Raw genomic sequence first — 27,857 nt, forward strand, 5'->3', positions numbered from 1 at the left:
GGGTGGCCAATGCGGCGGGCTGACTGCGCAGAAGGGGCACCAGCCGGCCCAGGGCAAGCCCCAGAGCCTCAGGAGCACACGTGCACACACACACGCACCCACACACCACACACGCACGCGCGCCCCACCCCACCGTGCACGCGGGAGAAAAGGGAGATAGAACCTTGAGGGCTGAGGCCTGCTGGAAGGCTCCTGGCGGGAATCGCAGAGGGTGGAGGGCGCCGGGCCTGGGCTCTGCAGGCCCAGCCGCAGCGTCAGTGCGGTGCCGGCACCCCCTCCCTCTCGGCCTCCTCGGGCCCCGAGGGGTCGTCGGGCCCTGGCGGGCGCCCGTCCACACTGCCGTCCGCCCTGCCCTGGTCGTCCCTGCCCTGCTGCTTCTGCCGCCGTGTCTCCTTGTATCTCAGGGTGATGTCCCTGGGGACAGCGGGGGCTGCGTCACCACCGGCTCGCCCACGGAGGTCCCTGGACGCTGCCCCGCAGGGGAGCTCAGAGCCTGGGGTGGGCAGGCAGGACCACCGGGGCCACGGCGCTCACCGCAGGAAGAAGCGCCAGACGGTCCAGGTGAGGGCGAGCACGGAGCCGAGCGTCCAGCACTGGGCGATGTAGAAGGGCAGGGACAGCGTGAGCGTGTGCGGGTCGTACTTCACCACGATGAGCAGCTCCGTGACGGTGATGGCCGCCACCAGCCAGGCCTGCTGGCCCAGCTTCTTGTGGAGCTTCCTGCAGAGGGAGGTGGGTGCAGGGGTGAGGCTCGAGAGCGCCCCGCCCCCGCGCCACCCCCTCCACGGCCCAGGCCCCACCCTGGCCCTCACGGGTCGTCCATGAAGTCGTAGATCTCCCGCATGGCCACGCCGCCCACGTTGACGAAGAAGACTAGCCGCAGGAGGACCAGGTAGTGCTCGGGGGGCATCCACAGCACAAACTTCAGGTAGAAGGTGTTCAGCTCTGCCAAGAGAAACTGGGGGCAGAGGAGGGTGGAGGGCGCCCGGGGCGGGGAGGGCAGGGGCGTGCAGGAGGCCACAGGCCTTACCACCAGGATGATGCCGCACACGGCCAGCCAGCGGCGCAGGCTGGAGGCCGGCTTCCACTCGAAGCGGACCCAGCTGTAGGGCGTGAACTGGAAGACGATCCTCTTCATCTTGCCCCTGGAACCGTGGCCCGTCAGCCCAGGGCAACGCCCACCGGGCACACTCGCCCCCGGCCCGCGCCACCCAACCCCCGGCCCCCCAGGTCTTTTCCTGGACTGTTTCTCTACTTCTTCACAGAGGGAGGCGGCTGGGAAGGGGCGATCCCGAGAAGGGCCAGCAGGGAGTAAGAGGAGCCGGCTGGATGGAGACGGGCTGACGTCCTGGCCGCCACGAGGGCAGCACCCAGGGTCACATCCTCGGTGGAGTTTACAGAGGCAAGATCCTCGCCTGTAGCACCTCACGAAAGGACCTCGCGGTGGGGGGGGGGGGGGTGGGGGGGGGCTGCAGGCCCCACACTGGGGTCAAGGCCTGTGCGGAGCAGGGCTGCTCTCTAGACGTACTTGTAGGTCGGAATGTTCCAGAGGCCCTGCCACTTGTACGTCTTTAGGGACAGCCACTCGAGAGTCTTCATGCCGCAGTAGATGCCCAGCCCGTTGCAGACGAGCACGTCCATGATCCACTGGGGGCGGGAGCCAGGTGGGAGGGAGGTGGGTGCCACAGGTCCCCAGGTCGAACGGCCCTGGCTGAGGGGACCCCGTGCCGCCCGCCGCCCCCCGTCGTGGCCGGCCGGGACGCAGAGGGCGGCACTTACGTGGTCCCACCAGCACTCGCTGAAGTTGGGCAGCTGATGCTCCAGGCTGTACTCCAGGAACTCAAACATCACGCTCACGATGGTGCACATCCACCAGTCACGGATCATCAGGGTCTGCGGGCCACCAGGACGTCAGCCCCCAGGGCGGGATCCCCCAAGGACAGCCCGCCCCTACCCCCACCCCACTGCCCTCAGGTGGGGCGCGGCGGCAGGGCAGCTGTGGCTCCAGCCGCCCCAAGTTAAGACTTTGAGGGCTCCCCTGGTGGTGCAGTGGTTAAGAATCCGCCTGCCAATGCAGGGGACACGGGTTCGATCCCTGGTCCGGGAAGATCCCACATGCTGCGGAGCAACTAAGCCCGTGCGCCACAGCTACTGAGCCTGCGCTCTAGAGCCCGCGAGCCACAACTACTGAAGCCCGCGTGCTCTAGGGCCCGTGCTCGGCAACAAGAGAAGCCACCGCAACAAGAAGCCCGCGCACCGCAACGAAGAGCAGCCCCCGCTCGCCACAACTAGAGGAAGCCCGCGTGCAGCAACGAAGACCCAACGCAGCCAAAAATAAATAAATTTATTAAAAAAAAAAAAAAAGACTTTTGAGGCAACTTGCAGGTATGTCGACGACTCGTGTGTCCAGGCCTGAGGGTGCCCAGGGCTGGGTGGGATGGGGGCTGGGGGCCCCCCGTGGGTCTCTCCCCTTTGCTCTCCAGCGGCCACCGCAACACCCAGGACACGCAAGGTTGGGTCAGGCCCCCCAGCTCGGCAGCCCGCCTGTCCTGCACCGCGGCCGCAACCCACCGCACGGCTGGAAAATGGCCCAGAGTTCAGGGCGGCTCCGAAACCAGGTACCCCGCCCAACGAGGAGGTGCCTACCTTCAGGTACCAGCCGATGAAGTGTGCGGGCACAAAGCCGTCCAGCTTGTCCTGTGGGACACAGAGGCAGGCCTCGCGCTCGGTCCACCATCGTGAGCTGGGAAGGGGCCCCGCCGCAGCCAGAGGCATCCCCGCGTGTGGGCGGCATGGCCCCTGGTACCCTCATCCCATCCAGTCCAGAGTGACTCGGGTCCCAGAAGCACCCATGCCTGGGGCAGCGCCGAGCTTCACGCGTGGGAGGTGGTGGGGCCCCCATGCCATGAGGCCGGCCGTCCCCCTCCGGGCACCTACCCAGACGTTGTGGAAGGGGTCGGTCTTGTTGTCGGCATCATAGATGAGGCAGTTTCCCCCGTAGTCCCTCTCCGGCAGCGGGACCCCCAACCTGGGGTCAACGTACTTCAGAAACTGGCGGCCGTCCTGGACGGTCTGCAAGGGCGGCGGCATGTCAGTGGGGCAGGGTTTGCGGTGCGCAGACAGCACCCACCAACCGCGAGGGGAAGCACTGTCTCGGCATCGCCCTCACTTCAGCCGGGCAGAGCGGGGATGTGCCAAGTCCGAGGATGTCCTCACGCCCCCTGGGACCCCAGGACAAGACCACGTGGCGTCGCAGGGGCACCTCCCGTGGGAGGGTGCTCAGATCACCAGTCTCCCCACCTCTCCTCCCTACGTCCGGTTCAGGGTCCAGACCCCACACCGAGGAACAGCACAGTGGGACACACTTCTCCAGGCGGCGCCCGGACAGCCTCTCCCAGACGCCAGCGTTAGCCAAACAGCCCTCCAGCCTCGGCACAAAGTGGGCTTTTGGGGGCGCACCCTGGCAGAAGAGGACCCCCCCCATTCCTCCCTCCAGGCCCCCGCTGGCTGCCAGCTGGGGCCTCTGGTCCACAGGAGGGACCCTGGGACACCCGTCATCAGGACCCTGTCCCCTCGCTCCTGCCCCGAGTACCAGCGAAAGGGCACGACGGGGAAGAGGCTCTAGGCTGGGATGACGAGACGCGGTCCGTGGTGTGTGTGGACAGATGACACTCAGACCTGCATCTTGTCACATGACTGAGGTGACACCACGAACAACTGAACCCTCCCCCCCCCACGTGTGCCCTGGTCACACGGGATCTGAGGGCGACACCGCTGTGTTCCTGAGTCAGGACGGCCCCACGGGCTCTGCTCCGGAGCCAGGTCAGCAGGGGCTCAGATCCCTGGACACTCAACCCTCAGAGAAGCGAAAAACAGCACTGTACCAGGTCTCCGTCTCAGGGCATCTGAGGGCTGACGTGACCCAGGGAAGTCAGCTCCGGTCCCAGCTGAGAGCTTGTCACCCAAGCCCAGAGGGCCAGACCATGAACCTCCACTCCAGCAAAGGCCAGGGAGGCCGACTGACCCCTCGTGACATGGCTCTGGGAGAGGACAGCAGCCTGGGCAGGGGGGCCTCCCAGAACCGGCCATTTATAAGTCTGCAGACTCACTGGTCAGGACCCACAGGGCTCCGCACTGCTGGCCGAGAGAGCCCACATCTTGGTTCCTAAGAGCATTTTCTCCAATAAAGGAACCAGGCTCCCTGGAGAAATGGCAGATTCCAAGACGGGCTTGGAATGTCTTCCAGCACCAGAAAGGAGGGAGGTGCTCAGAAACCCAAAACAAAACACCAAGAACCCACGTAGGTGGGGTATGGGAAAGCTCCCAACAGCCAAGGCTGGAACAGTTTGAGCAACAAATCAAGTACTGAATTGTAACCCAAAGTATAACGTAGATACCTACCCACGAGTCTGCGCTGATTTAAGAAATGACCGAACACATTAGTGAGTCGGAGAGAAGAGACAAACCTCCCACACAGAAGGTTTCCCATCGGATTATGGAGCTGCTCTCCGCGCACTCCGCACGGGGGCCTCCCTCCCGAGGGCGAGGCGTGGAGGAGACCCGACAGACACACCTCTGCCAGGGGGTCGGGGTCAGCACCGACGGTCAGAATCATGTGTCAGATCACGACAGAAACACCAGACAAACCCCCAGCAACCCTGATACCAAAATCAGAAAAAAACATTCCAGGCAAACTACAGACAGTGTCTCTTATGAATATGGATGCAACAATCCTCAACAGAATACCAGCAAAGTGAATCCAGCAGTATATACAAAAGGTCATACACCACGACCAAGTGGGCTTTATCCCAGGAATGCTAAGCTGGTTCAAAATGAGAAAATGAATCAACACAAAACATCATGTTAATAAAGGGAACAAACCACACGATCATCTCATTTCATGCAGAAAAGCATCCAACCAACAAAATCTAATACCCTCTCATGAAAAAAACACTCAACAAATTAGGAAGAGTGGAACTTCCTCCATTGACAAGGGGCATCTGGTGAGGGCTGAGGGCTCCCCACTAAGAAGTGGGGGACAGTGTGAGGCCAGGGACGGACAGACACTCAGGTTGGAAAGGAAGACGTGAACTCCCCCTATTCCTGCACAGAGACCCCCTCAGGAACCCCCCGAACAGCAGCAGAGCTGTGGGAACGAGTGAGCCGACACAGAGGACCCAGACCGACAGAGCAAGCAGGCTGCGTGTCCAGACGCCAGCGACCAGCAGACCAACACGAAATCAAGACAGTCCCACTCAGGACAGCATCAGAAAGAGTGAGATACTCAGGAATACATTTCACAAAGGAAGTGCGAAACATATACTCCGAAAACCACAAAACGTTGCTGAGAGAAATGAAAGACCCACGTAAGGGGAGTCTCCTGTGCTGCAGAGGAGGGGAAAACCTGAGAGAAAGTGTGGGTTTTAGTTAATAATGATTAATTGTAACAAATGCATCATATTAGTGTAAGATGTTCATAACAGGAGACCCTGGGTGGAGAAACTCTCTGCACTAACTTCACAATCCTGTAAATGTGTCTTAAAATAAAAAGTTTATTTTAAATAAATAAAACATGAACCATTTAAAAAAATCAATCAGAACAAAAGCTGGTCTCCCAAAAAGACATACAAACATCCAACAAGCACATGGGAAGATAGGGAAATGCAAATCAAAACCACATCAGGGGCTCCCCTGGTGGCGCAGCGGTTAGGAATCCGCATGCCAACGCGGGGGACACAGGTTTGAGCCCTGGTCCGGGAGGATCCCACATGCTGCGGAGCAACTAAGCCCGTGCGCCACAACTACCGAGCCTGTGCTCTAGAGCCCGCGAGCCACAACTACTGAGCCCACGTGCCACAGATACTGAGCCTGTGCACCTACAGCCCGTGCTCCGCAGCAAGAGAAGCCACGGCAATGAGAAGCCCGCACACCGCAATGAAGAGTAGCCCCTGCTCGCCACAACCAGAGAAAGCCTGTGCGCAGCAACAAAGACCCAACGCAGCCAAAAGTAAATAAATAAATTTATTTAAAAAAAAAAGAAGGAAAACCACGAGATATTTTACCACTTCACCACCCCGCCCGCCCCCCCACCAAAAAAGGGAAAATAACAAGTGTTGGTGAGAATGTGGAGAAACTGGAAGCCTGTGCACTGCTGGAGGGGCTGTAAAATGAGCACAGCCGCTGTGGAGAACAGTCTGGCAGCTCCTCTAAAGGTTAAACAGAGTTACTCAGCAACCCCACTTGTAGGCATGTCCTCAAAGGAATGGAAAGCAGGGACTGGAACAGATACTCGCACACCCACGTTCACAGTCACCAAAAGGTGGAGGCAACCCAAGTGTCCATCCATTTGAGTGGATACACAAAATGTGGTTTAAACACACAATGGAACACTACTCGGCCTTAAAAAGGAAGGAACTTGTGACACAGGCTACACAGGGTGAACCGTGAGGACATCACACTCAGTGAAATAATCCAGTCACAGAAGGACTAATCCTGTCTGATTCCACTCCCTAGGGGTCCCTGGAGGAGTCACATCCACAGAGACAGAAAAGTAGACGGTGGGGCCCAGGGCTGGGGGAGGGGAGGGGAGTGAGTGTTCATGGGGACAGAGCGTCCGTTCGGGAAGACGGAACGTTCTGGGGATGAAGGTGGGGAAGGTAACACGACCACGTGAATGTGCTTCGTGCCCCGCCCCGTGCGCCTAGAGATGCTGAGACGGTAAATTTTATGTTATGTTTTTACTGTAGTTAAAAAGTACTTTTAATTAAATGCACTGCAATAAAACCGCACAGTATTCTACATACACACGTGTGCGTGCACACATGCATGTAAAACTGAGCTGTGACAAACTCTGTGGAGCGCATTGATATCAATTTCCTGGTTTGATACTGTCTTTTATATATATATATATTTTTTTAAAATTAAAGTATAGTTGACTTACAATATTATGCTAGTTTCAGGTACACATACTGTCCTACATTTGTGCAAAATATTGAGGACCTGGGTGAAGGAACACAGGACCTACCTGTACAATTTGTTCACAACTTCCTGTGAATCTACAATCGTTCCAAAACAAAATGTAGAAAGAAACTCAACATGAATAAGCAGTCTCAGTGTAAAATATAGAAGCAGGCAGGTTTTAAAGGAAGATCCTAATAAACTGGTGCTGGACGAAGAAGTCTTAGATATGACATCAAAGACACAACAAGAAAAGACATAAGGACCGCCACTGCTAAAGAACGAAGGCCCAACACATCCAGCAAAGGACCTTGTAACCAGGACTACATAAAAAGCTGTCATAACTCAACACTACAAAAACAAACCACCCGATTTTTAAAAAGGGCAAAAAATAAACATTTCACCGAGGAGGATGTTCGTTTCATGGCTCATATATGCAGGAGAGGTTGGTCAACATCGTCAGCCACTCTAGAAATGCAATGAAATCCATGAGACACCGGCTAAAATACAAGATCCTGGTGATGGCAAGTACTGCCAAGGATGAGAGAGGGTGCTGGCGCGACACAGCTGCCCTGGGAGTGAGACACCTAACCTATGACGCAGGAGTCCCTCCAGAGTGTTCACCCTCAAGAAATGAAAGCTCAGGTCCACACAAGAGCCTATACCTGAGGCTCAGAGCAGCTCCACGCACATCTGCCCCAAACCAGACACAACCCCAGTGAATGGACAGATGGCGGTCCCTCCACCAGGAACCCCATCCACGACAGAGGACCGGCTGTAGGTGCGCACGGCTTGGTTGAGTTTCAGAGGCAGTGAAGGCCACGCCCTGCACAACTCCACTCACACGAGACTTTCCAGGAGACAAACGGCGGCGACGCAGGGACAGATGGCGGCTGCGAGGCCAGTGCGAGGCCAGGGCCACGGAGGTGGCACCCGAGGGGGCCTGGGGCTCTGTGCCTAACTGTGGTGTCCACACAAACACAAACAGGTGTTACAGCTCCCAGCCCTGCACGCCTACCCGAAATGCAAACCTTCCCACGCGATGATCAATCACTCAGCTATCGCTGACTGTTCTGAGATTGTGAATACTGAAGACCACCCTCAAAGGCGAGCTCGGTAAGTCCAGCAGAACAGGATTATTAGTCAGAAAGATGTTAGCGGCAACAAATCCGGATCCAAGATTTACTGAGGAGCTAAGTTTCCAACCTCCACCCCAACCCCCTTGCAGAACGTGTGACAGAGGGAGAAAAGCACACGAAGCCACAGCCGGTCACCTGCAAAACCAGAAGCGAGGCCCATGGCGAATGGTCCCGGGCCCACTGCCCACTCAGAGCGCCTGTGCTGCGGGGTCAGGGGCGCCCCCTGTGAGGGGCTCAGCCCTGCTCAGATCTGGAGCGCCTGCCAGGCGTCCACGTCTGAACCCATCGTCCCCCGGCCACGGGGCAGCTGCGCCCAGAGGTCCAGGCCCGCTGAGAACGGAGACCCTGCCACAGGCGATGGCTGGCGCCTTCCCACCCCTACAGCCCCTGCCCCCTTCGGGTGGGGTCCAGCCTCCTACCAGAGCCCTGGGGGCCGATACGCAGAGCGTTCTGTGCCACCTCCACTTTCACAGTTCACCCAACCAAGAGACCCGCTTACCTGGAAGAGTATAAAGATGAGCACCAGCTCGTAGACCACACTGACGCAGAGCCAAAACCTCCAGTAGGCTGTACAGACACGGAGAACACAGCGGCATCAGGGGGCGCCGCCCTGCGGCCCGCGGCCCCGCCCCACACAGCTCCTGAGCGCGGCCTCTGCTCGGGGCCCTCAGGTCCCTGGGAGAGACTTCAGAAGCAAGCTCTAACTCAGGGCTGAGCACAGTTTCTCTCTGACTGTTCTTCCTTCCTTCTCTTCCATTCCCGTCCCTAATCTTTCCCGCAGCACAGAAGGCCCGCAAACCACCAGATTCGAGCAGTGACAGCAAACATCCTTGTCTTGTGTTTCCTAGGGATGCTTCTAACCTCCATCATTAAGTAAGTTTGCAGGGTTTTGGTGGATACCTTTCATCACGTTAAGAGAACCTTTTCATTCCAGTATGTTGTGTTTCTATCATGGATGAGTACAAAACTTTATTCTTCTGCATTTACGAGGACCAATTTTTTTCTTTAGTGTTAATGAATGAAATTAACACATTTCCCAACATTAAACCATCTCTGAATTCCTGGGATGACAATTTGTTTTAGGAAACTGTCTTAAGTTTCAATCAGCACTTCTGTCCCTCCGGTGACTACACTTGGCGGTTCTATATTATATACTTTAAAGTCGCTGAGAGAGTTGATCTTAGATGTTCTCACCACACACACACACACACACACACACACACACACACACACACACACAAAAGTTGAGATTACATGAGATGACAGAGGGGTTAACTAACCATACTGGAGTATGCAATACACATGTATCAAATCATCACACGGTACACCTTAGACTTGTTACGTGTCAATCCTGTCTCAATAAAGCTGGAAAAAAGAACGAACGTGTCCTTCAGAACCCCTTTCACTGGCCGGGACTCCTCTCTCTCACCATCTGCTTTCCATACTCTCAAGTCCCTGGGGGATGAGATAACAGGAAGGGGAAGGTCTAGAACTGTCCTAAAAGCCAACGGTAACTTCTATCTTCCAAGAATCTTCAGAAACCTGTTTAATAAATGCCTAAGGGGACTTCCCTGGTGGCGCGGTGGTAAAGAATCTGCCTGCCAATGCAGGGGACATGGGTTCGATCCCTGGTCTGGGAAGATCCCACATGCCGCAGAGCAACTAAGCCTGTGCGCCACAACTACTGAGGCTGCGCTCTAGAGCCCGCGAGCCACAACTACTGAAGCCCGCCTGCCCCAGAGCCCACGTGCCACAAATACTGAGCCCACGTGCTGCAACTACTGAAGCCTGCGGACCACAACTACTGAAGCCTGCGCGCCTAGAGCCCGTGTTCCGCAACGAGAAGCCCGCGCACCGCAACGAAGAGCAGCCCCCGCTCGCCGCAACTAGAGAAAGCCCGTGCGCAGCAATGAAGACCCAATGCAGCCAAAAAACAAACAAATAAATAATAAAACAATAAAATAAATAAATAATAAGATATCTGCTTACCCTATGCTTATGTCTGTAAAGAAAAAATAAACCACCAGCCTACTTTTAAAAGTTAATTCACCTTGAATTAAAAAAATAAGCCGTGCTCACAAACTGGAGACACAAGGTTTGGCCACGGCTGTTCCACAGCTATTCCAGGTCATCTGTGACAGCACCACGTGCTCTCCCGCCCCCGCTTCAGTGGGGACCCAGGGTACAGGCAGCCGGGCAGGTGAGTGGCAGGGGTGCGGGGCCTGTTGTGTCAGAAGAGGGTGAGAACTGCACACATGCCAGGCTCCGGGGCCAGCCCGGCACCCTCAGGCCTTGGGCCTAACCCGCTTGCCGGGGGAAAAACCGCCCCGGACACTGATGAGAATCCAGCCTCGCACGGGCAGGAAATACAAACGTGGCTGAGTTCTTGGGAAGGTGGGCTAACGTGTTCCGAGACAACGGACGTAAACAGCCGAGGTGACAGGCTTATTCTTCGTGCCCTTGAAGACAGGAAAAACCTGGAAAATTCTCCCTGGTTCGAGGCTGCAGCAGCAGGTCGAGGACTGTGGAGCAGGGACTTGGTGCGGCCGAGTGTGGCTGCCCAGCTGCGGGGACGGCCACCTCCTCCCATGAAGGCTGCGCTGTCCCTGCCCCGGCCACCCCCACTCTGCTCAGACTCCCCACCACTAGCACCCCGTAGAGCCCACCAGGACCCAGGCCTGCCCCCCACAAGTGGCCAGCGGGTCCTCGCCCCTCCCCACGGCCAGGGTCCCCACACCCTGCTGCAGCTACGGCTCTCCGCCAGCCACCCCGGAGGCTCCTGATCACGGGCTGCCCTGCTCCCAGACCCGCACTCGTATCTTCTTCCTGAGCAGCAACTCCGGCCACCTCAGCAGCACCTGCAACGTCCTCGTCTACTCCAGCTTCTGCAGGGAGCCGCTCACGAGGGCAAGGGGGCCTCTTTAGTGGCAGCCCCAGCTGGAGCTGCAGCCAACTCGTTTCCAAATAAAGCAACGCCCCACACAGGTCAGCTGTCTGCTCCCCCAGTGGCTACCGAGCCGGGCCCAGAGGAGGGCGGGAGGCACGCAGAGACCCCAGGGTGCCTCCTTTGTGGAGTCCGTTCCGGCCAGCGTGCACACGTAACCTGATTTGAGAGGCTGAGGACCTCCTGCCAACTACCAGGTGAACAAGCCACCTGGACGGTGCTCTGGGGCAGGTCCCCCCGTGAACTGAGCCGAGACCGGCAGAGAAACAGGGTGGGCGCACAGCAACCACACTCAGGAAAGGCAGAGCCACGCTCAGAACGTCAGCTCGGAAACTGCGGCACTGCCCGCTCCAGAGGGGCAGCCGGCCTGACACTCACACCACTCAGAGCCGCAGATGGAGCTTTCCTGAAGCTGAAGCCGAAGCCCCGGGATGATGCGGGCAGGGCCCTGTCTGTCCTGCTCGCGGCTCGTCCAGTGCCGGGTGCCCACGAGAACTTCGCTGCGCCCCCACCCACCGACAGCCTCTGGGGAGCTTCTGGCAGCTCCTGTTCTCCCTTCCAAGTCTGTCGGACGAGCACTGAAGACACCTGGTTTCTCACCGTGACTCTGGTGGTTCTGACACTTCAGCTCACTTTTCCGTTGCTCTGGTTAAGAGTCCACGCCCTTCTGAGGCAAGACTGGACGGGCCCACACCAGTGGAGACGGTGGAGAAGGTCCTGCAGCCCCTCCCCAACCCCCAGTGGGGGCCGTGCCCTTCGGCTCAGGAAGCTCACGCTGCCCCGGGGGCAGGGACCATACAGGCTTCAGCCAGCACCAACGTCCCCACCAGGCATTGAAGGGGCAGAGCCCCCGGGGGCCTCGCTCACAACCCCCGGCTCGCTGGCCCCTGAGCAGATACGCCCCTTCTAGGGGGCAACTGGGTAGCACCCATCAGGAGCCCCAAATGCTCATGCCCTTCATCTGCTACGCTCCCTGGACCTTTGGTCCCATGGATAATCGGACAGGTACACAAAAGTGTACATGTGGAAATTCACTACAGCCTGGTTTATTGCCACGAAATTGGAAACCCCCAAGTATACAATCATACAGGACTGGTTAAGTAAACTGTAGTACATTCAAATGATAACAAATGATAAACAAGGAGCCATCAAAAATCCAGTTCTCAAAAATGAAAAATTCACAAGGATATGCATGTGTTAAGCCTGAGGTGAATACTGCATGATACAAAACCACACATACAGTATGACGCCAACTTCTTGTTTTTACACCTGTGTACGTATACACGCATACACACTCATTAAATCTTAACGGTGGTTATTTTCCTTATTTTAAATATTTAAAAATACTTTATTTAAAAATACTTTATTTTCCAAATTTTCTACGATAAATACACACCCTTAATGAGATAGAAACTCGTTACTAAATAGAGACCCTTCAGGAAAACTCACCACCCCTGCCCCGGAGCCGGCCCCTCGGAGAGGCTGGAGCCCGGACAGGCTGGAGCCCCTCCAGCTGTGAGGGGATGTCCCAGGGGTTGCCAGAAGGCCCCACGACTCCGGGGTGGGGGGGGTGGCTGCGGATGGCGCCCTGTGAGCCTCCCAACAGCGGGGGGGCACAACCACCAGCTCGAGGCCACGCCAAGAGCACTGGACGGCCCCGGGCGCCTCCGCCTGCAGGGAGACCCCTCTGCCTAGCACAGAGAGGGCAGGGACGGGGGAGGAGTGGGGGCGGGGGCGGGTCCCCGGGGGCTAGCGCCCAAAGAGGAGGGGCTTCGAGGTGGCGGTGAAGCCGGCCAGCCGGGAGGGGCCCCAGGGGGGACGGGACACCCACACGCAGCAGCACAGACACAGAGTGACCCTCAGAACAGCACGGCCACACGGGCACACACAGAGAAAGAAACGGCAAGTTACCTGGATGAGGTCTGGAAAATGGCCCGTCTTTAGCTTGTGTGACTCCAAAACATAAGAAAACCAAAATACTGGCCACAATACCTCTGCAAATAAAGAACAAACAGCCCTCAGTGTGCGGAAGCGCCAAGCTCCGGGTCGGCTCCTCCCTGGCGGGAGGTGGGAGGGATCCCCGGGCGCCCACCACGGGGACGGCCCCTGACCCCCGGTTAGGGCAGAGCCGAGGCTCGGCCGCAGAGAGGCTGGCGGCCCAGCACTGCCGCCCTGGCCCCAGAGGCAGCACCAACCCGGGGAGAAGGCCCTGCCACTGGGCTGTGTCATGTGTACCGTCAAGAGCCACGTCACTAAGACGTGTGGCACATTAAAAACACACAAACAAAAAGCCCCTAAAATTCCACACAGGATGATCCAGAGCTCACTAAAGCCCTAAGATGGAAAGGTATTATTAGGATCAAATGGCTTCCCACTCCAACAAGGCTGGGGCCCCGCTAAGTAGCTCTTTCGTCCTGTGGGGCCACCGTATCCAGTCCCAGCAGGAACCCACCAGGAGACAGAGTGAAAGCCACGCAGACACACACGGCACCCCTGCCCACGACAGAGGAGCAAGGCGGGCCCAGCTCACCCTGCCCATGCGGGACTGTCATACCACAAGGGTTCACAGTCTTGCGTTCGCAGGCCTGGGTGACTGCAGGTGAAGCCGCCGTGCACGGACGCGCTTCTCACGGGACGCCCAAGGCCGCTGTCCCCAGAAGCAGGTCTGAGGATGCAAAGCCCTGTCCCTGGCACTCAGCGGTGGGGTGGGGTGCAGGTGAGGCTGCCCTGGGGGCAACGGTCACCCTTCCGGGGTCTGGTGAAAGGGCCGCTAGACACCCTCCTGCCCCAAAGGGATGATGTGGGAAAATCTGTCGCCCAGAAGGACTTTTAGAGGAAAGCAAATAAATTACACTTTAAAATAATCTTTTAATTTTAGAACAGAAAAGTTACAAAGACAGTACAGAATTTCCCACACTCCGTGAGCGTGGGACAGCTGTCACAGTCAGTGAACCAACACTGATCCAGTAACTGAAGTCCACAGTTTTTTCTTTCAGATTTCTTTACTTTCTACCTAAAGTCCTTTTCCTATTCGAGGACCCCATCCAGGGCCCCACATGACAGTCCTCAAGTCTCCTTAGGCTCCTCTGGCCTGTGACAGGTTCTCAGACTGGCCCTGTTCTGATGACCTGGACAGTTTTGAGGAACACCGGCCAGGTATTTTGTGGAATGCCCCTTAATGAAGGCTGCCTTTTTTATTAGATCAGGGCTGTTTATGATTAGATCAGGGCTGTAGGATTTTTGGAAGTGAGATCACAGATGCTAAGGACCATCTTCATATCTTATCAAGGGTACACACCATCAACACGATTCTGATTGTTGGTGCCGCCCCTGACACCCTGGCAGAGGTATGTCTGTCGGGTCCCCTCCACACCTCGCCTTCGGGAGGGAGGCCCCCCCCCCGCACAGCTGGCAGGGAGCAGCTCCGCAACCTGATGGGAAACCTTCTGTGCAGGAGGTTTGTCTCTGCTCCCCGATTCACTAATGTGTTCGGTCATTTCTTACATCAGCCCAGATTTGTGGGTGCCTACGTTACATGCTGGGTTATAATTCAATACTTGATTGATATCGGTGCTCAAACTGTTCCAGCTTTGGCCACAAGGAGCTTTCATTTGGCTCCTGTACTGCTTTGACACGCCTCATCTTTGTGGAGGTTTGTATTCTTGTTTCTGAGCACCTCCCTCCTTTCTGGTGCTAGAAGACACTCCAGGCCCATCTTGGGGGTTCCCTGTCCCAGCCCTGGAATCGGCCATTTGTCCAGGGAGCCTGGTTCCTTTGCTGGAGAACGAATGCTCTTAGGAACCAAGATCTGGGGGCCCGTGTACTCCTCGCCTCTGGGCCCTCTCGGCTGACAGAGCAACAAGATACGTGTGTGCCAACCTTGCATACACACACGTTACAAATATTCCTGTGTGTAACCACCTGTCCCTACATTAAACGAACGTGAGTTCTCACTGACATCTCCAACCAGCATCTGTTATCCACGGATCATTCTCCCCTTGGTCGCCTGTAACCTCCCACTCCTCCGGGGTGAGAATCCCGGCCTCCACCATCCGTGTACTTTCCTGTTCAATCCCAGCGCACGTGTACAGCAGGGACACGGCTGTTGACCCATGCCCCACAGGAAACAACTTCACCACTAGAGCCCAGTGCTGTGTGCACATCCCTTGCCTTCAGGCCTACAGACCCCACTCGTTTCCAAAGTGACTCAGGTCAGCACCTTTTGTAGGTTCTCCTGTCACAGTCTGCATTCCTTCCTGGGGTCCTCCACCTCTTAAAGGACTTTTTTTTTAATTTATTTATTTTTGGCTGCGTTGGGTCTTCGTTGCTGCACGAACGCTTTCTCTAGTTGCGGCGAGTGGGGGCTACTCTTCATTGTGGTGCGTGGGCTTCTCATTGCAGTGGCTTCTCTTGCTGCAGGGCACGAGCTCTAGGCGCGCGGGCTTCAGTAGTTGTGGCTCGCGGGCTCTAGAGCGCAGGCTCAGAAGTTGTGGCACACGGCCTTAGTTGCTCCGTGGCATGTGGGATCTTCCCGGACCAGGGCTCAAACCCGTGTCCCCTGCACTGGCAGGAAGATTCTTAACCACTGCACCACCAGGAAAGCCCCTAAACGATTTTTAAAATTTGCATACTTAGGTTTACTCTTTGTGTTGTTCAGTCCTATGGGTTTTGACAAACACACAGCGTCCTGCATTCACCATTACAATATCAACAGAACAAGAGCCTAAAAAAATCTCACACTCCATCTATTCATTCTCCCCCTGCCCCGGAAACCACTGATCTTTCTACCATCACATAGTTTTTGCCTTTTCCAGAATGTCACAGCGTTGGACTCATACAGTATGTAGCCTTTTCAGGCTGGCTTCTTTCCCTCAACAATATGCATTCGTCTCTGTCTCCATGGCTTGATAGCTCATTTCTGTTTATTACTTAATGATATTCCATTGCATGAAGGTACCAGTTTGTTTACCCATTCACCCACTAAGGACATTTTGGTGGCTTCCAAGTTTTGGTGATTATGAACAAAGCCGCTACAAATGTCCATGTTTGGGTGTGGACTTAAGTTTTCAGCTCCTCTGGGTAAATACCAAGGCGCACAGCTGCTGGATTATGTTTAGTTCTCTGAGAGAGTCTCCAACCGTCTTCCAAAGCGGCTGCCCCATTCATGTTCCTGCCGGTGATGACTGAGAGTTCCTGTTGCTCAGGTCCTCGCCAGCGCCCGGTGTTGCCGTGTTTTCAATCCTGGCCACTCGAGCAGGCGTGTAGTGGCGTCTCCAAGCTGATGCATGGTGCTGAGTGCGTCCTTTCACGCACTTGTGTCCTCTTTGGTGTCCGTCCAGACCTTCTGCCCGGCTTGGAACTGTGCTGCTGGTTTTCCTCCTGCTGAGCTTCAAGAGCTCTCTGAACAGTGAACACAGACACTTCATGAGACGCGTATTTGGCAAACATTTCCCACCAGCCTGTGGCTTGTCTTTTGTTATGCTTTGCAGAGCAGAAGGTTTTAATTTTAATCAAGTCCGACTCATCAGTTTTTTCTTCTGCGGATCATGCGTTAGGTGTTCTATCTAAAAAGTCATTGGGACTTCCCTGGCGGTCCAGTGGTTAGGTCCAGTGGTTAAGACTCTACACTTCCACTGCAGGGAACGCGGGTTTGATCCCTGGTCAGGGAACTAAGATCCCACATGCCTCACGGCAAGGCCAAAAAAAAAAGGCATCCAAACTCAAGGTCACCAGATTTTCTCCCACGTTTTCTTCAAGAAGTTTTATAGTTTTCTATTTTCTATTTAGGTCTATAATCCATTTCGAATTCATTATTGTGAAAAGTGTAAGGTCTGTATCTAGATTATTTTGTTGAAAATTCTCCTTTCTCCACTGACTTGCCTTTGCTCCTCTTTGCGTGGGGCTACTTCTGGGCTCTCTACTTGTCCAGCCTCTGCCAGCACCACTGTCCTGACCACCACTGCACAGCTTTAGACGCTCCAGGCCCATCTTGGGGGTTCCCTGTCCCAGCCCTGGAATCGGCCATTTGTCCAGGGAGCCTGGTTCCTTTGCTGGAGAACGAATGCTCTTAGGAACCAAGATCTGGGGGCCCGTGTACTCCTCGCCTCTGGGCCCTCTCGGCCCTCAGAGGCTGACCCGCGGTCAGGCCTCTGCCTCTGTGCTTCAGTACTGTGAGTACATTATATTTCTACACATTGCAAATATGCAAAATATGTTTATATTGTACATGTATTGATTTATTTACACATTTACACATGCATATGTGTATACATATGTAAACATCCCAATGTCACCAACAGATAATGGATCAAGGAACTGTGGCGTGTCCACACGGTGGACCACCCCTTGGCAATGGACCAGGATGACCGTTGACAGACACGGCAACGTGGGTGTCACAAAACCATCATGCCGAGTGGGAGGGGCCGGACACAAGGGCGCATGCTGGATGACACTGTACAACAGACAAGAAGGGCCTGTGGGGACAGATCGGTGGGAGCCTGTAGCCAGCAGTGCAGACTGACCGCGGCCCTCAGAGGAAACTCAGTGTGTACCTACACCTAGTTGTGGCAAGTAGATAAGCCATACGTTTTAATTACGTGCATGTTATATTAAATGACACAACAATAAAGTTGGCCTAGGAAGAAAAATCTACTCCCTTAAAGTGACAGAACTTGTTAGATCCACAATGACACACAAGGTGAAATTGAAAGCTTAAGGGAAACGAACCAATTTCCTAGATTTTTAACAACGTAAATATTAAATTTAAAAAAAAGCCATAACCTTTGGGAAGTATTTTACATATACAAAACCCTCCCCTGAGAGCATCAAAAGCTCTGACATAATAAAAATCAGCAGCCCCAGCGGCCTCCCGAGACCGGGGGGACCTCATCACAGCCCAGGCAGATGTGCTGACGTGGGGGGCAGGCTGTGGGCCCCTCTGGGGTCCACGGGGGTGAGAGTGGACTCAGCAGAAATGAACCCACACGCCTATGTGACTGTCCCTGGAGGAAGCTGCAGAGCCTCAGACAGGTGAGGGCGGGGCTACAGGCTCCTAGAAGTAGGCTCCGGGCACCACCAGCAGCCGTACAGGGCCAGGAGGGCAGCTCCTCTGTGCCCCTGCAGTGGGCCGAGAGGGCCAGAGACGGTGGCTACGATGTCCTGTGTCCCCAGAGCACAGAACTTCAGGGCAGAGCAGTGCCTGGGGCCCTCGAATTCCCACCCACCTGCCTTCCCCCGGCCCCGCCTTCAATGAAATCACACAGGGGACCCCAGGGAGAGGACCCAGGTGTCCCTCTTGGTGGCATCTTCTGGGCTCACTGTGCCAACCTCTCTTGGGCAGAAACAGCTCAGGAGAAAGGCCAGTGCAGGAAGAAGGGGTGGGGAAGCACCCACCCAGGTCCACAGCTGCTGTCCCAGACGAGGCCAACAAGCCCCCTCGACGTTGGGGGTCTGAGCCCCTGGGCCCCTGGGCGCAGGGCAGGGCCCAGGGCAGCAAGGCTTTGTGACTCGCCTGGGCCCCTGCCTCGGGAGGCATCCCGGGACACGCTGCTGGGCCCACTCTTGCTGTGGGGGGGCCCCGCTCGTCCTTGTGACTGGTCTTGCCCTGTGACGTCACAACTGCTCATCTCTAGCCCAACTTCACAGCCACGTGGGGACACCTCTTCAGTGTGACCAAGCTCTACCTTTTTGATCCTCCCTGCCTGGCTGTGCCCAGCAGATGCTGCAAACCCTCCATAACCACGTGCTGGCACACAAATGCACAGGAAAGGCCAGGTTCCAGCTGGAAACCCCCTTGAGGCAGACGTGGGGCTCCGTCTCCAGGTCCACAGGCCCAGCGTCCCCCTCAGAGACCCACCCAGAGGGGCCCAAAGAGGAGCCCCCCTCCCTCCTCTGCTCTGGGCTCCGCGACCCCTGCTGCCAGGCCTGCGGTGTGATCACACAGGGCTGAGGAGGGCTGGGCAGCCTGGGTGGGAGGCCTGCGCCTTACAGGGGAGGGTAACATACACTTCCTGGTGTCCTGGACCCAGGCGTCTACACCACAGTCTAGGCGGAGGGTTGGACCCCAAGGGTGAAGGTGTACGAGCCCAGCCCACCACCCAAAGCTGACCAGCGGTCTCCTGCCACCTCTGGGCTCCGGATGCCGCCCTCCACCTGTCCCTGCCTGGCCTCCTCTAGCTGTCCCAGCACAGCAGGTGGAGCCTAGGCCCCAGGATCAGAACAGCAACAGGGGCTTCATGGCACCAGAGAGGGAGAGGTGAGTCCGTCCAGCGTAGAAAATGCACAGAAACGAGTTCTGAAACCAGCTAGTCTTCCCCACGCACTTCTGAGACTGGCTCCAGAATCCATGGGATTCAGGCAAAGGACACAAACCTACCAGCTGGTCTATTTCTGGAGATAATGCTGGAAAGACAGTCTACCCACTTCCTGCCCTGCAGGAGGAGATGGACCACCAGACTCCTAAAGGCAGTTTAAAACTTTCAAAAAGTCTTCTAGTCAACAGAGTGTAGAAGAATGGTGCTAGCTGATGGGAACCACCCCTGGCCTCACAAAAAGCCCAGACACTCAAATTCACGGTCACTGTGATATTGTGATCTATACAAGAAATACGTATTTGGTCTTCATCTGTTTCAGGCCAGAGCTCCTAAAACCCCTGGTATTGCCCAAGCCCTGAGGGCTACAAAGGTATCTTTTGTTATGTTAACGAGGTGACTTTTGGACCCCACCTCCGGATGGGAGCTGGTTGCCAGGGGGCCAAGCAGACGACTGGAGGGCTGGTCTGGAACTCTCCGTCCTACCCTCAGACCCCTGGGAAGGGGTAAAGATTAAGTCAATCACCAGTGGCCAGTGATTTAATCAATCACGCCATGTGAGGAGGGCCTCCCTAAACCCCAGCAGCACGGGGGTTCAGAGCCTCCAGGCTGGTGACCGCGTGGACGCTCTGCGTCCCACCCCCACACCTTGCCCTACACATCTCTCCCATCTAGCTGCTCCTCCATCTTTCTATGAAAGAACCTTTGATAATAAATAAGTAAAATGCTTCTCTGAGTTCTGTGAGCCGCCCTAGCAAGTTAATTGCACCCAAGGAGGAGGCGGTGGGAACCTATGGTTTACAGCCCGTCAGGTGATGACCGCTCTTGCGACTGGGGTCTAAGTGGGGAGGGGATGAAGTCTGGCCGGACCGAGCCCGGGACCGTGGGGCCTGGCACTGCCTGGAATGGTGTCAGATCTGAGCTGACCTGCGGCACACTCAGGTGGGGCCTGGGGTACTGAGGGTGGGATGTGTGGGGAAGCCGCCCCATCGGAACTGACCTGAACCCCTTTAGACCCCTCCCTGGAGCCGCCGCAGCACCTTCTGGTTTCTCGCGCACAAATGCAGCACGAGCAGGGGTCCCACGGGAGCCGTGCTGTCGATCCCAGGGATGGGACGGGCAGAAGAGGGGCTGAAGGTGCCACACAGCACCCAGAGACCCTGCCAGCCGCGTGGAGCGAGGCTGGGCCGGGCCGGTACCTCTTGGTGTTGTAGGCCGTGTCCCGCGGTGTCTCCTCCAGCAGTGTCACGTAGCCCAGCACGCAGGTGAGGATGAAGAGCACGCTCAGGGTGTGGGCCCGCCTGCAACGCAAACAGCCCGCGTCGGTGCACGGAAAGCACACGTGGGACCGCGGCGCGACGGGCCGCCAGAGGAGCGAGCTCGGCCCTCGACCTCCATCTCAAAATCCCCCGAGCGCCAGCTACGGCTGCGTGACTCCCAGACGGTGCTGTGCCGGCGCGGCGGCCCGTTCGGGCGGGGAGAGCGGACGGCACGTTGGCTCGAGGCGTCCCGGGAAGGTGGCTCTGCTACAGAGGGACCAGGCGGCCGGTTAAGTGGGCTCCGGGCACCGAGCAAGATCGCCCAGAGACCAACCTCGTGATTCATGAAGTGACCATGGCTGAGAGATTCGCCGGGATGACAGCGGAGCACTGGCGGCAGAGAGAGGTGCCAGGGCCGGAGCGAGAAGGGCGTGGGCCGGCCACGGCCGCCAGCCCAGAAGACCGGGCAGAGAGATGGCTGCCCGGTGGGGGTGAGACATGGGCTCCCCGCTTCCGCCTGCCCACCCTGGCTGGGCCTCCAGAGCCCCGATGTGGGAAAGGGGCGGCACTCGGCAGGCAGCGGGTGGCCTCTCCTGGAACCAGGGCCCACGACAAGTCCAGCACCCGACCGCACGCCGCCCAGCCACATACCCGCCGGGGCCCCTCTGCGCTGAACAACTGCCTGCAGAGGGGGCAGAGGCCCAGCTTCCGTGTCCGTGGAGAGACGATGCAGCCCTGCATTTCTAAACGAGGGCACCTCCAGCCTTGAAGGGCACCCTGAAGACGAGTGAACAAACACACGAAAAGCATCGAGCCCAGTACTGGCCTCCTGTCGAAACTCCGTGAAACACGCAGTGAAGAAACGAAAAAGCCAGCCACCAGCCGGGAGAAAACACTGATGACACGTACACCCAACAGAGGCCTTTGTACCCAGAACACACAAAGAGCTCTTACAGCTCAACGATAAAGACGATCTCCCGAAACACGAACGAAAGACTGAACACACACGTCAAAGAAAAAGATCAACAAATGGCCAATACCACACGAAAAGATGTGCAGCATCCCTGGTCGTCGTGGGAGCAGACATGCAGCATGGCAGTCAGCAGCGCCCGCCCCTGGGACGGGATCACGGACAGCACGAGTGCCTTCGAGGAAGGGTCCTCGCGAGGACGCGGAGCCACCAACACACACGTTCCAGGTGGGGCTGCAAAGGGTGCAGCCGCTTTGAAAATGCTTCCCAGTTTCTTACAAAGTTAAACAGAGTCTATCACCCAAGCCAGCCATTCCTTCCAAGTGTTTACTTGTGAAAAAGGAAAGCATATGTCCATTCAAAGACTTGCACGTGGACGTTAACCCCATGCTGACAGCCAGGCATGAAAGCAACCTGCTGTCTGTTTCCACCGACAAGACTCACAAGAGGTGGCCATAGAGCATGGATGGCAGATGGGCGGGGGAGGTGCTAGGGCAGCAGCTTCCAAGATGATGGAATGTCCTGCATCCCTACCCCGGTGGTGGGCACCATGTGTAAGGCGCTGGAGTGTGGATACGGACCCTCAAGTGGGTGTGTGTCACGGAAAGCAATCGTACCTTGATTCAAGTAATTTTCTAAAAAGCAAGAGTGGGGCTGCATGAGATTAGGCTGGCGCTAAAGACCTGGACCATAGCTAGAGCCCATCCCGACGTCCGGCAGACCAGTCCTCTTCTCCATCCTGATTATTCTTGCATATTTCCTCTCCCATCTTAACTGTGACATCAGTCTGACAGCTGCCACAAATAATTCTAGTAGGATTCTAATTGGAACTGCACTGATTTTTTTTTTTTTTTTTTTTTTTTGCGGTACACGGGCCACTAACTGTTGTGGCCTCTCCCGCTGCGGAGCACAGGCTCCGGACGCGCAGGCTCAGCGGCCATGGCTCACGGGCCCAGTCTCTCCGCGGCACATGGGATCCTCCCAGACCGGGGCACGAACCCACGTCCCCTGCATTGGCAGGTGGACTCTCAACCACTGCGCCACCAGGGAAGCCCTGAACTGAATTTATAAATTAGCCCTGGAAGAACCGATGAGTCACAACTAGATGAGAGTTCCCCATCCACAAGACAATGAGTATCTCTCCATCTATTCAGGTGTTACGCCCTTCACTTAAATTTTATTTTCTTTGTGAAAACAAAAGCAGTCATGTTCAGATAAGTTAGCTCCAAGTAAAGAAAGCAGAGAGCACATTCTTTTGCCATATTTCACAATACTGGCATTTAAAACTATTAGAAGTGAAAAAAACTCCTATTTTAACTATTTTCATAAAATTCAATGTTAATATATTCACATTTGAGTCCTAGGCCATGAGGGAACTTCAGGAAAATCTCAGCCTTTCAGCTGAACTCTGTATAGTAAACATTTCAGTGCCCGAGAGATCTGTGGAATAATTACAGCACACAGACTACATTATAAGGTTCTACTTTAGACCTTCACTCCTAAGGTTCTCTGGATGTGGTGACCTAGAAACTGATCCTCTGCTGGACATGAGCCAACACCTACACACAGAGGGACTCAGCTGCCTCTCCTGGGTCTAGGACATGGCCCACCCTTCCCACCCCAGAGGGGACATCAGATTTTAGCAGGGAGAACAAGAGTCACTGAGAACCCACCAGGGACCGAGGGCATCTGGATTATGAGGGTGACAACGGTAAGTCATGGGCCTCTCCGTCACCTTGGCCCCTGAGGCTGGTCAGAGCTATAAACGGCAGTGTCGGGGTCACGCAGCTCGGTGGTGAGGGTCTGGGGTCTGAGCCCTGCTCGGGATGCCTCTAGCACACCTGTATCACCTCATAAACCCTCGCCGTGAGGTGATGAGACCCAGGGCCAGTGGGCCTAAGTGACACAGACACTAAGCGGCGCAGAGCAGCTACCAGGTGCCAACAAACCCCAATCCTGTCTCCCTGAGCTGTCGTTCCAACACAGCAAGACACACAGAGGGCTGGGTATGGAGTCAATGAAACGGGGTGGGGTGGGGTGCAGAATTAGGGAGGGCCTCACGCAGGACACCTGGGGACACAGGTCCAGGCCAGCAACGCGAGAGCAAAGGGCTGAGGGGCCACCATGGCTGGAGGAGGGGATCCTGCCCTGGGAGGCCCGGACTCACGTCGGTGGGGCAAGAGCCGCTGTAGAGCCCAGAGCAGACGGGGCTGCCTCGCGACCCTCCAGGGCGGGCAGGAGATGCTGGGAGTGGCTGGTCTGGATCTGCCCAGAAGGTACAGCTGACGTGCTGGACAGGACGTGGAGCCCAAGCCGGCCGAGCGTGACTGAGCAGAACCGCTCAGGGCCGGCGGGGTTCAGCTCCAGGCCTGTGTAGACGTGCCTGGCGGGCCGTGGGCGGAGCCATGGGACAGCACGCTTGGCAGGCAGGCCGGCAGGCAGGCCCAGTCCCCTGAGCTCCAGAATGCTCACTGCCTGCCCCAAGAGGCAGAGTCACGCCTACCCTGGTGAGCATTTCCAGAGGAAAAAAGCAAAAAACAGGAATAAAGTCAGAAATCAAGATGTGAGAATTGGTCCCAAAGGTCCCTGCTTTTCAGCCACCACAGCACAGACTCCTCACCAGGCTTCTTTTCAGCTCAAACACCAAGTCTGAGCTCAGATTTCTCCTCAGAAACCATGGAGGCCAGAGGAAGTGGGACAAAATTTGTAAAGCAGTGAAAGAAAAGAAATGTTAAACCAGGATCCCATGTCCAGCAAAAACATCCTTGAGAAACGAAGGTGAACTAAACATTCGTGGATGGAGGAAGAAGTAGAGAATCCGGTGCCGGCAGACCTGCTCTAAAAGAATCACTCACTCCAGGAAGCTCTCCAGACAGAAGGGAAGTGAGACTAGAAGGAAACCAGGTGGCCAGGAAGGAAGACGGAGCCGCTGAGATGGGAAGGCTGGGCAGATCAGGTACTGTCCTCACGAACACTGTGTGATGGGGACCACCAGAGCCCAAGGGGAGAGGCCAGACGGATTGAGATGGACTTGATGTGGCAAAGCGAGGATGCTGGGGCTGGAAAAGCTCTGCATGTTCACTGTGGCCACAGAGACGTGATAAAAACAACAGGTCGGTGGTGCAGGACAGCAGGGAAGATTCCATGTCCCTCTCGGATGCCAGAGCTGGGCAACAACCTCTTGATCCTAGCTCCCGGTGCCCAGGAAGACAAATGCACCGTTTGGTTGAGTGACTACCAGATGACGTGGGGATCCAGGCACAGGGAGAGATCGGCCGTAAATCCTGTGACTCCAGCCACTGGGCCAGGGTGAGGGCATGAAGACAGCAGGCTCCCTGCCACGGCGAGCGGAAAATACCCAGTTGTCAGCCCCTGTCTAGAGGTGACCATACTCATATGCCGAGCGGGCAGGGAGGCAGCCTGCCAAGCCAATCAGAGAAGGTACAAAGATGTGGCTGTGAGACTGAGTGCACAGCGGCGGCTCGGCCAGGTAACGTCAAGACCAGAAGGCCTGTCCCAGGCCTGCGAGAGGCACCTGGGGCCACCGACCCTCCTGGCCTGCTGACCAGCAGGACCAAAAAGGCACCAGCTGGCAAGTCATGCTGCCCTGATGTGGGCGAAGCTGGCAAACCCCAACACACACTGACTGAGGTACGTGGGGCGTCTAAGATCTGCCCCGCAAATCCTCACAGCTACTGTGAGACGTGTTGCTGACAGCAGAGCCCGCGCTCACCAAACGCTCAATGCTGTAAGATGTGAGCACGCAGTGAGCATTTCCAAAATGTCACAGCCATCCATCTTGTCCCTGACTCAAAGCGTGGTGACCCAACGGCGATTCATCTTGCCCCTTCCCCGAGGTCCAGTTTGGGGCAGCCCAGCCTTGGGCTCCACAACTGAATCCTAATTCCATACTCTGTGGCTGACAAGTAATGACAAAGAAACTCACAATCCTCATACATGGCCCCCAAGAAGCCCGAGCTCCTTTGGAAACGAAAACTGTAAAAACAAGGTTTTGAACATGCAAGAGTTCTTTCAAGTAATTTTGGAACATACAGTCGTTTCCACAAATACATACTTTTTAGTCTTTAGGTTAATTTTTTGGTAACATCCATTAATAAAATTCCCTAAAACTCAAAATAAAGAGTTTTTAAAATCCCAGCACAGCAAGTCAATGATGAGAGACTCAGAAAAAGGTAAGTGGCTGGGCCCTACAAGTAAAAATAAGTCATTCTCGCCAGGTGAGCATCTGGTTACCTGCCTTGAGGAAACGTGAAGCTTCTTCCCCTGCACAGGTGAGGGCAGAGGCCCGGGACGCAGCAACAACCACACACGCCAGCAGCCCACACACCTGCGGTGCAGAGGCTGCAGACACCCGCCCAGGAGGCCGGTACCCGGAACTGGCAGCCCCGCGGCACGCCCTCCTGTCTCCATCAGGCCTCCCCACAAGTGAGCGCAGCTACGGCAGGCCTTTCTGTGTCCCCATGGGCAGGGACCCGCGGGCCGCTGCTCTGTGCTTCTAAAGAAACCCGCACGTGCCCTCGTTACCCTCTGGCTTCTGTGAGCACCGCTCAGCACCCCCTTGGCCAACATGCTGAGCCTTCTGAGGCTCCAGTCTTGTGCCAGAACCTAAGTTTCTTGTTTAGTTCTCTGTTGTATCCCCTAGAACAGCAACTGGCACCCCCAAAATATGCACTGAATGAACGGGAAAGGAAAGCAAGCCTGGGCACCACTCCAGAACCTCAGTCTCCCTCTTGTGGTCACCAGCCGGGCTGTCAGAGGACGGCGCCCTCTGCCCTGAAGTCTGAAGGGGCCCTGTTCCCAGAGCAGGAGACGCCTGGTCCACTCACAGAATGTCTCTAGCTCTGGGGCCACACCCCCGCCGAGGAGGGCACCCCACCCCTCTCCCCCTCCCCCTGGCTCCAGGCCACTGGAGCACAGTATCTTCCCAGAGCAGGGCTGGGTGGCCACCCCCAGGAGCAGCTGCCCACACCCACAGGGAAGATCCCGACCTCGTTAGATGCAGGGATGCCTCCCCCACCACATCCGCTCCCCTGTCTCTCCCGAGTCAGATACAAGCAAGACACCAGTGGCCCCACGTGCACCTCCCCTGAGGTTTCCAGCTGTGTGGCACCTCGCCGACTGTCCAGTGGCTCCGTCAGGCTCTCCTCCTTTCCTGATCTCATTTTCTCTGCGGTCCCAGGCTCCCTCTCTGAGGAGCTGCTTCCACATGGCATCCTTGCTGCCTACACGTCTGTCTCTCCCATGAGCTCTCTTGGCACCAAAGCCACAAATGTCCCCAGGGCCTACCACGGGATACAACTTTAGGTGGCCGTGAACTGAACAGCATAGAACGGCCACAGCCCTCCTCTCAAGAAGCACACTTTCTAGCGTATGGGGTTTGTGCCTCTAAGAAGCAAGGAAAGAGAAGCTCAGACTGGCGAAGGGTAGCCCAAGGTCACTGAGCCATCAGGTGCACGAGCCACACCTGGGACCTGTTGGTCCAAGACTGCTTTCCTGGACCCTCAAACGCAGAAGTGCCCAACTCGGCCTAAAGCAACATCATGAACTCTTCCAACTCTGCTCCTGGCGGCCCCTCCCTCCCTGACCCCCGCGAAGGTAGACTAGAGGGCAGCCTGATCCCGAGGCTTGGCCGGGACCGAGCTGCACACGGGTCAAAGGGCTGGCCTGGCGAGGAGCCACTAAAGAGAGGAAGAGCCTTCCTCTACACTCGTTCGCTCAGCTCCTCGCGCGGAGTAAGGTGTCGATATTACCGCCACGTGCCGGGGGAGGAGACGATCATTTCACACGGCATCAGCACCGTCAGCGAAAGGGATCACGACGGAGGGCAGAGGGGGACTGCGGACAGGGAGGGCAGGAAAAGCCTTTCTGAGGTGACTTCGGAGCCAAGTCCTCCCAGGATAGGGGGCAGGGAGCAGATGAGGGGCTGGACCACCGGGGAGGCCGGGTCGGGGCTGCAGCAGCAAGGGGCCGGTCCCGGGGTCCTGCGTGCACCCCCAACCCGCACGACGTGGCCACGCCCCTCGCGACCCCAGCCGGCACTGAAGCGAACCACCGTCCCTCACCAGAAGAAGGTGTTGGTGCCGTCGTCGTAGACCTCTGACTCGGTGCTGCGGCGGCCAGCGGCCGGCGCGCTCGCTCGGCCCGCGGCCGCGCCGTCCAGCGGCTCCTCCAGCGAGGCCTTGCCCACGGGCACAGGGGACCCCGGCCGCGGCCCCTCGGCGCCCTTGCGCTCACCCCTCCGCATGACGCCCCGACCCC

General features: G+C 56.6%; 1 protein-coding gene across 1 annotated transcript; it reads right to left on the bottom strand.

Annotated features, from left to right (window-relative positions):
• Window positions 1–254: 254 nt before the first annotated feature.
• PTDSS2 (phosphatidylserine synthase 2) lies at window positions 255–27,843 on the bottom strand. The gene is made up of 12 exons (XM_065882505.1): window positions 27,662–27,843; window positions 20,549–20,650; window positions 12,952–13,034; window positions 8,596–8,663; window positions 2,938–3,072; window positions 2,647–2,697; window positions 1,780–1,893; window positions 1,529–1,647; window positions 1,031–1,145; window positions 813–958; window positions 535–720; window positions 255–414 (listed from the first exon to the last, which is right to left on the bottom strand). The coding sequence occupies exons 1-12, from the start codon at window positions 27,841–27,843 to the stop codon at window positions 255–257; spliced, it is 1,461 nt and encodes a 486-aa protein (XP_065738577.1).
• Window positions 27,844–27,857: the final 14 nt, after the last annotated feature.

This window comes from Phocoena phocoena, chromosome 8, assembly GCF_963924675.1.
Source record: "Phocoena phocoena chromosome 8, mPhoPho1.1, whole genome shotgun sequence".
Taxonomy (NCBI): Eukaryota; Metazoa; Chordata; class Mammalia; order Artiodactyla; family Phocoenidae; genus Phocoena; species Phocoena phocoena.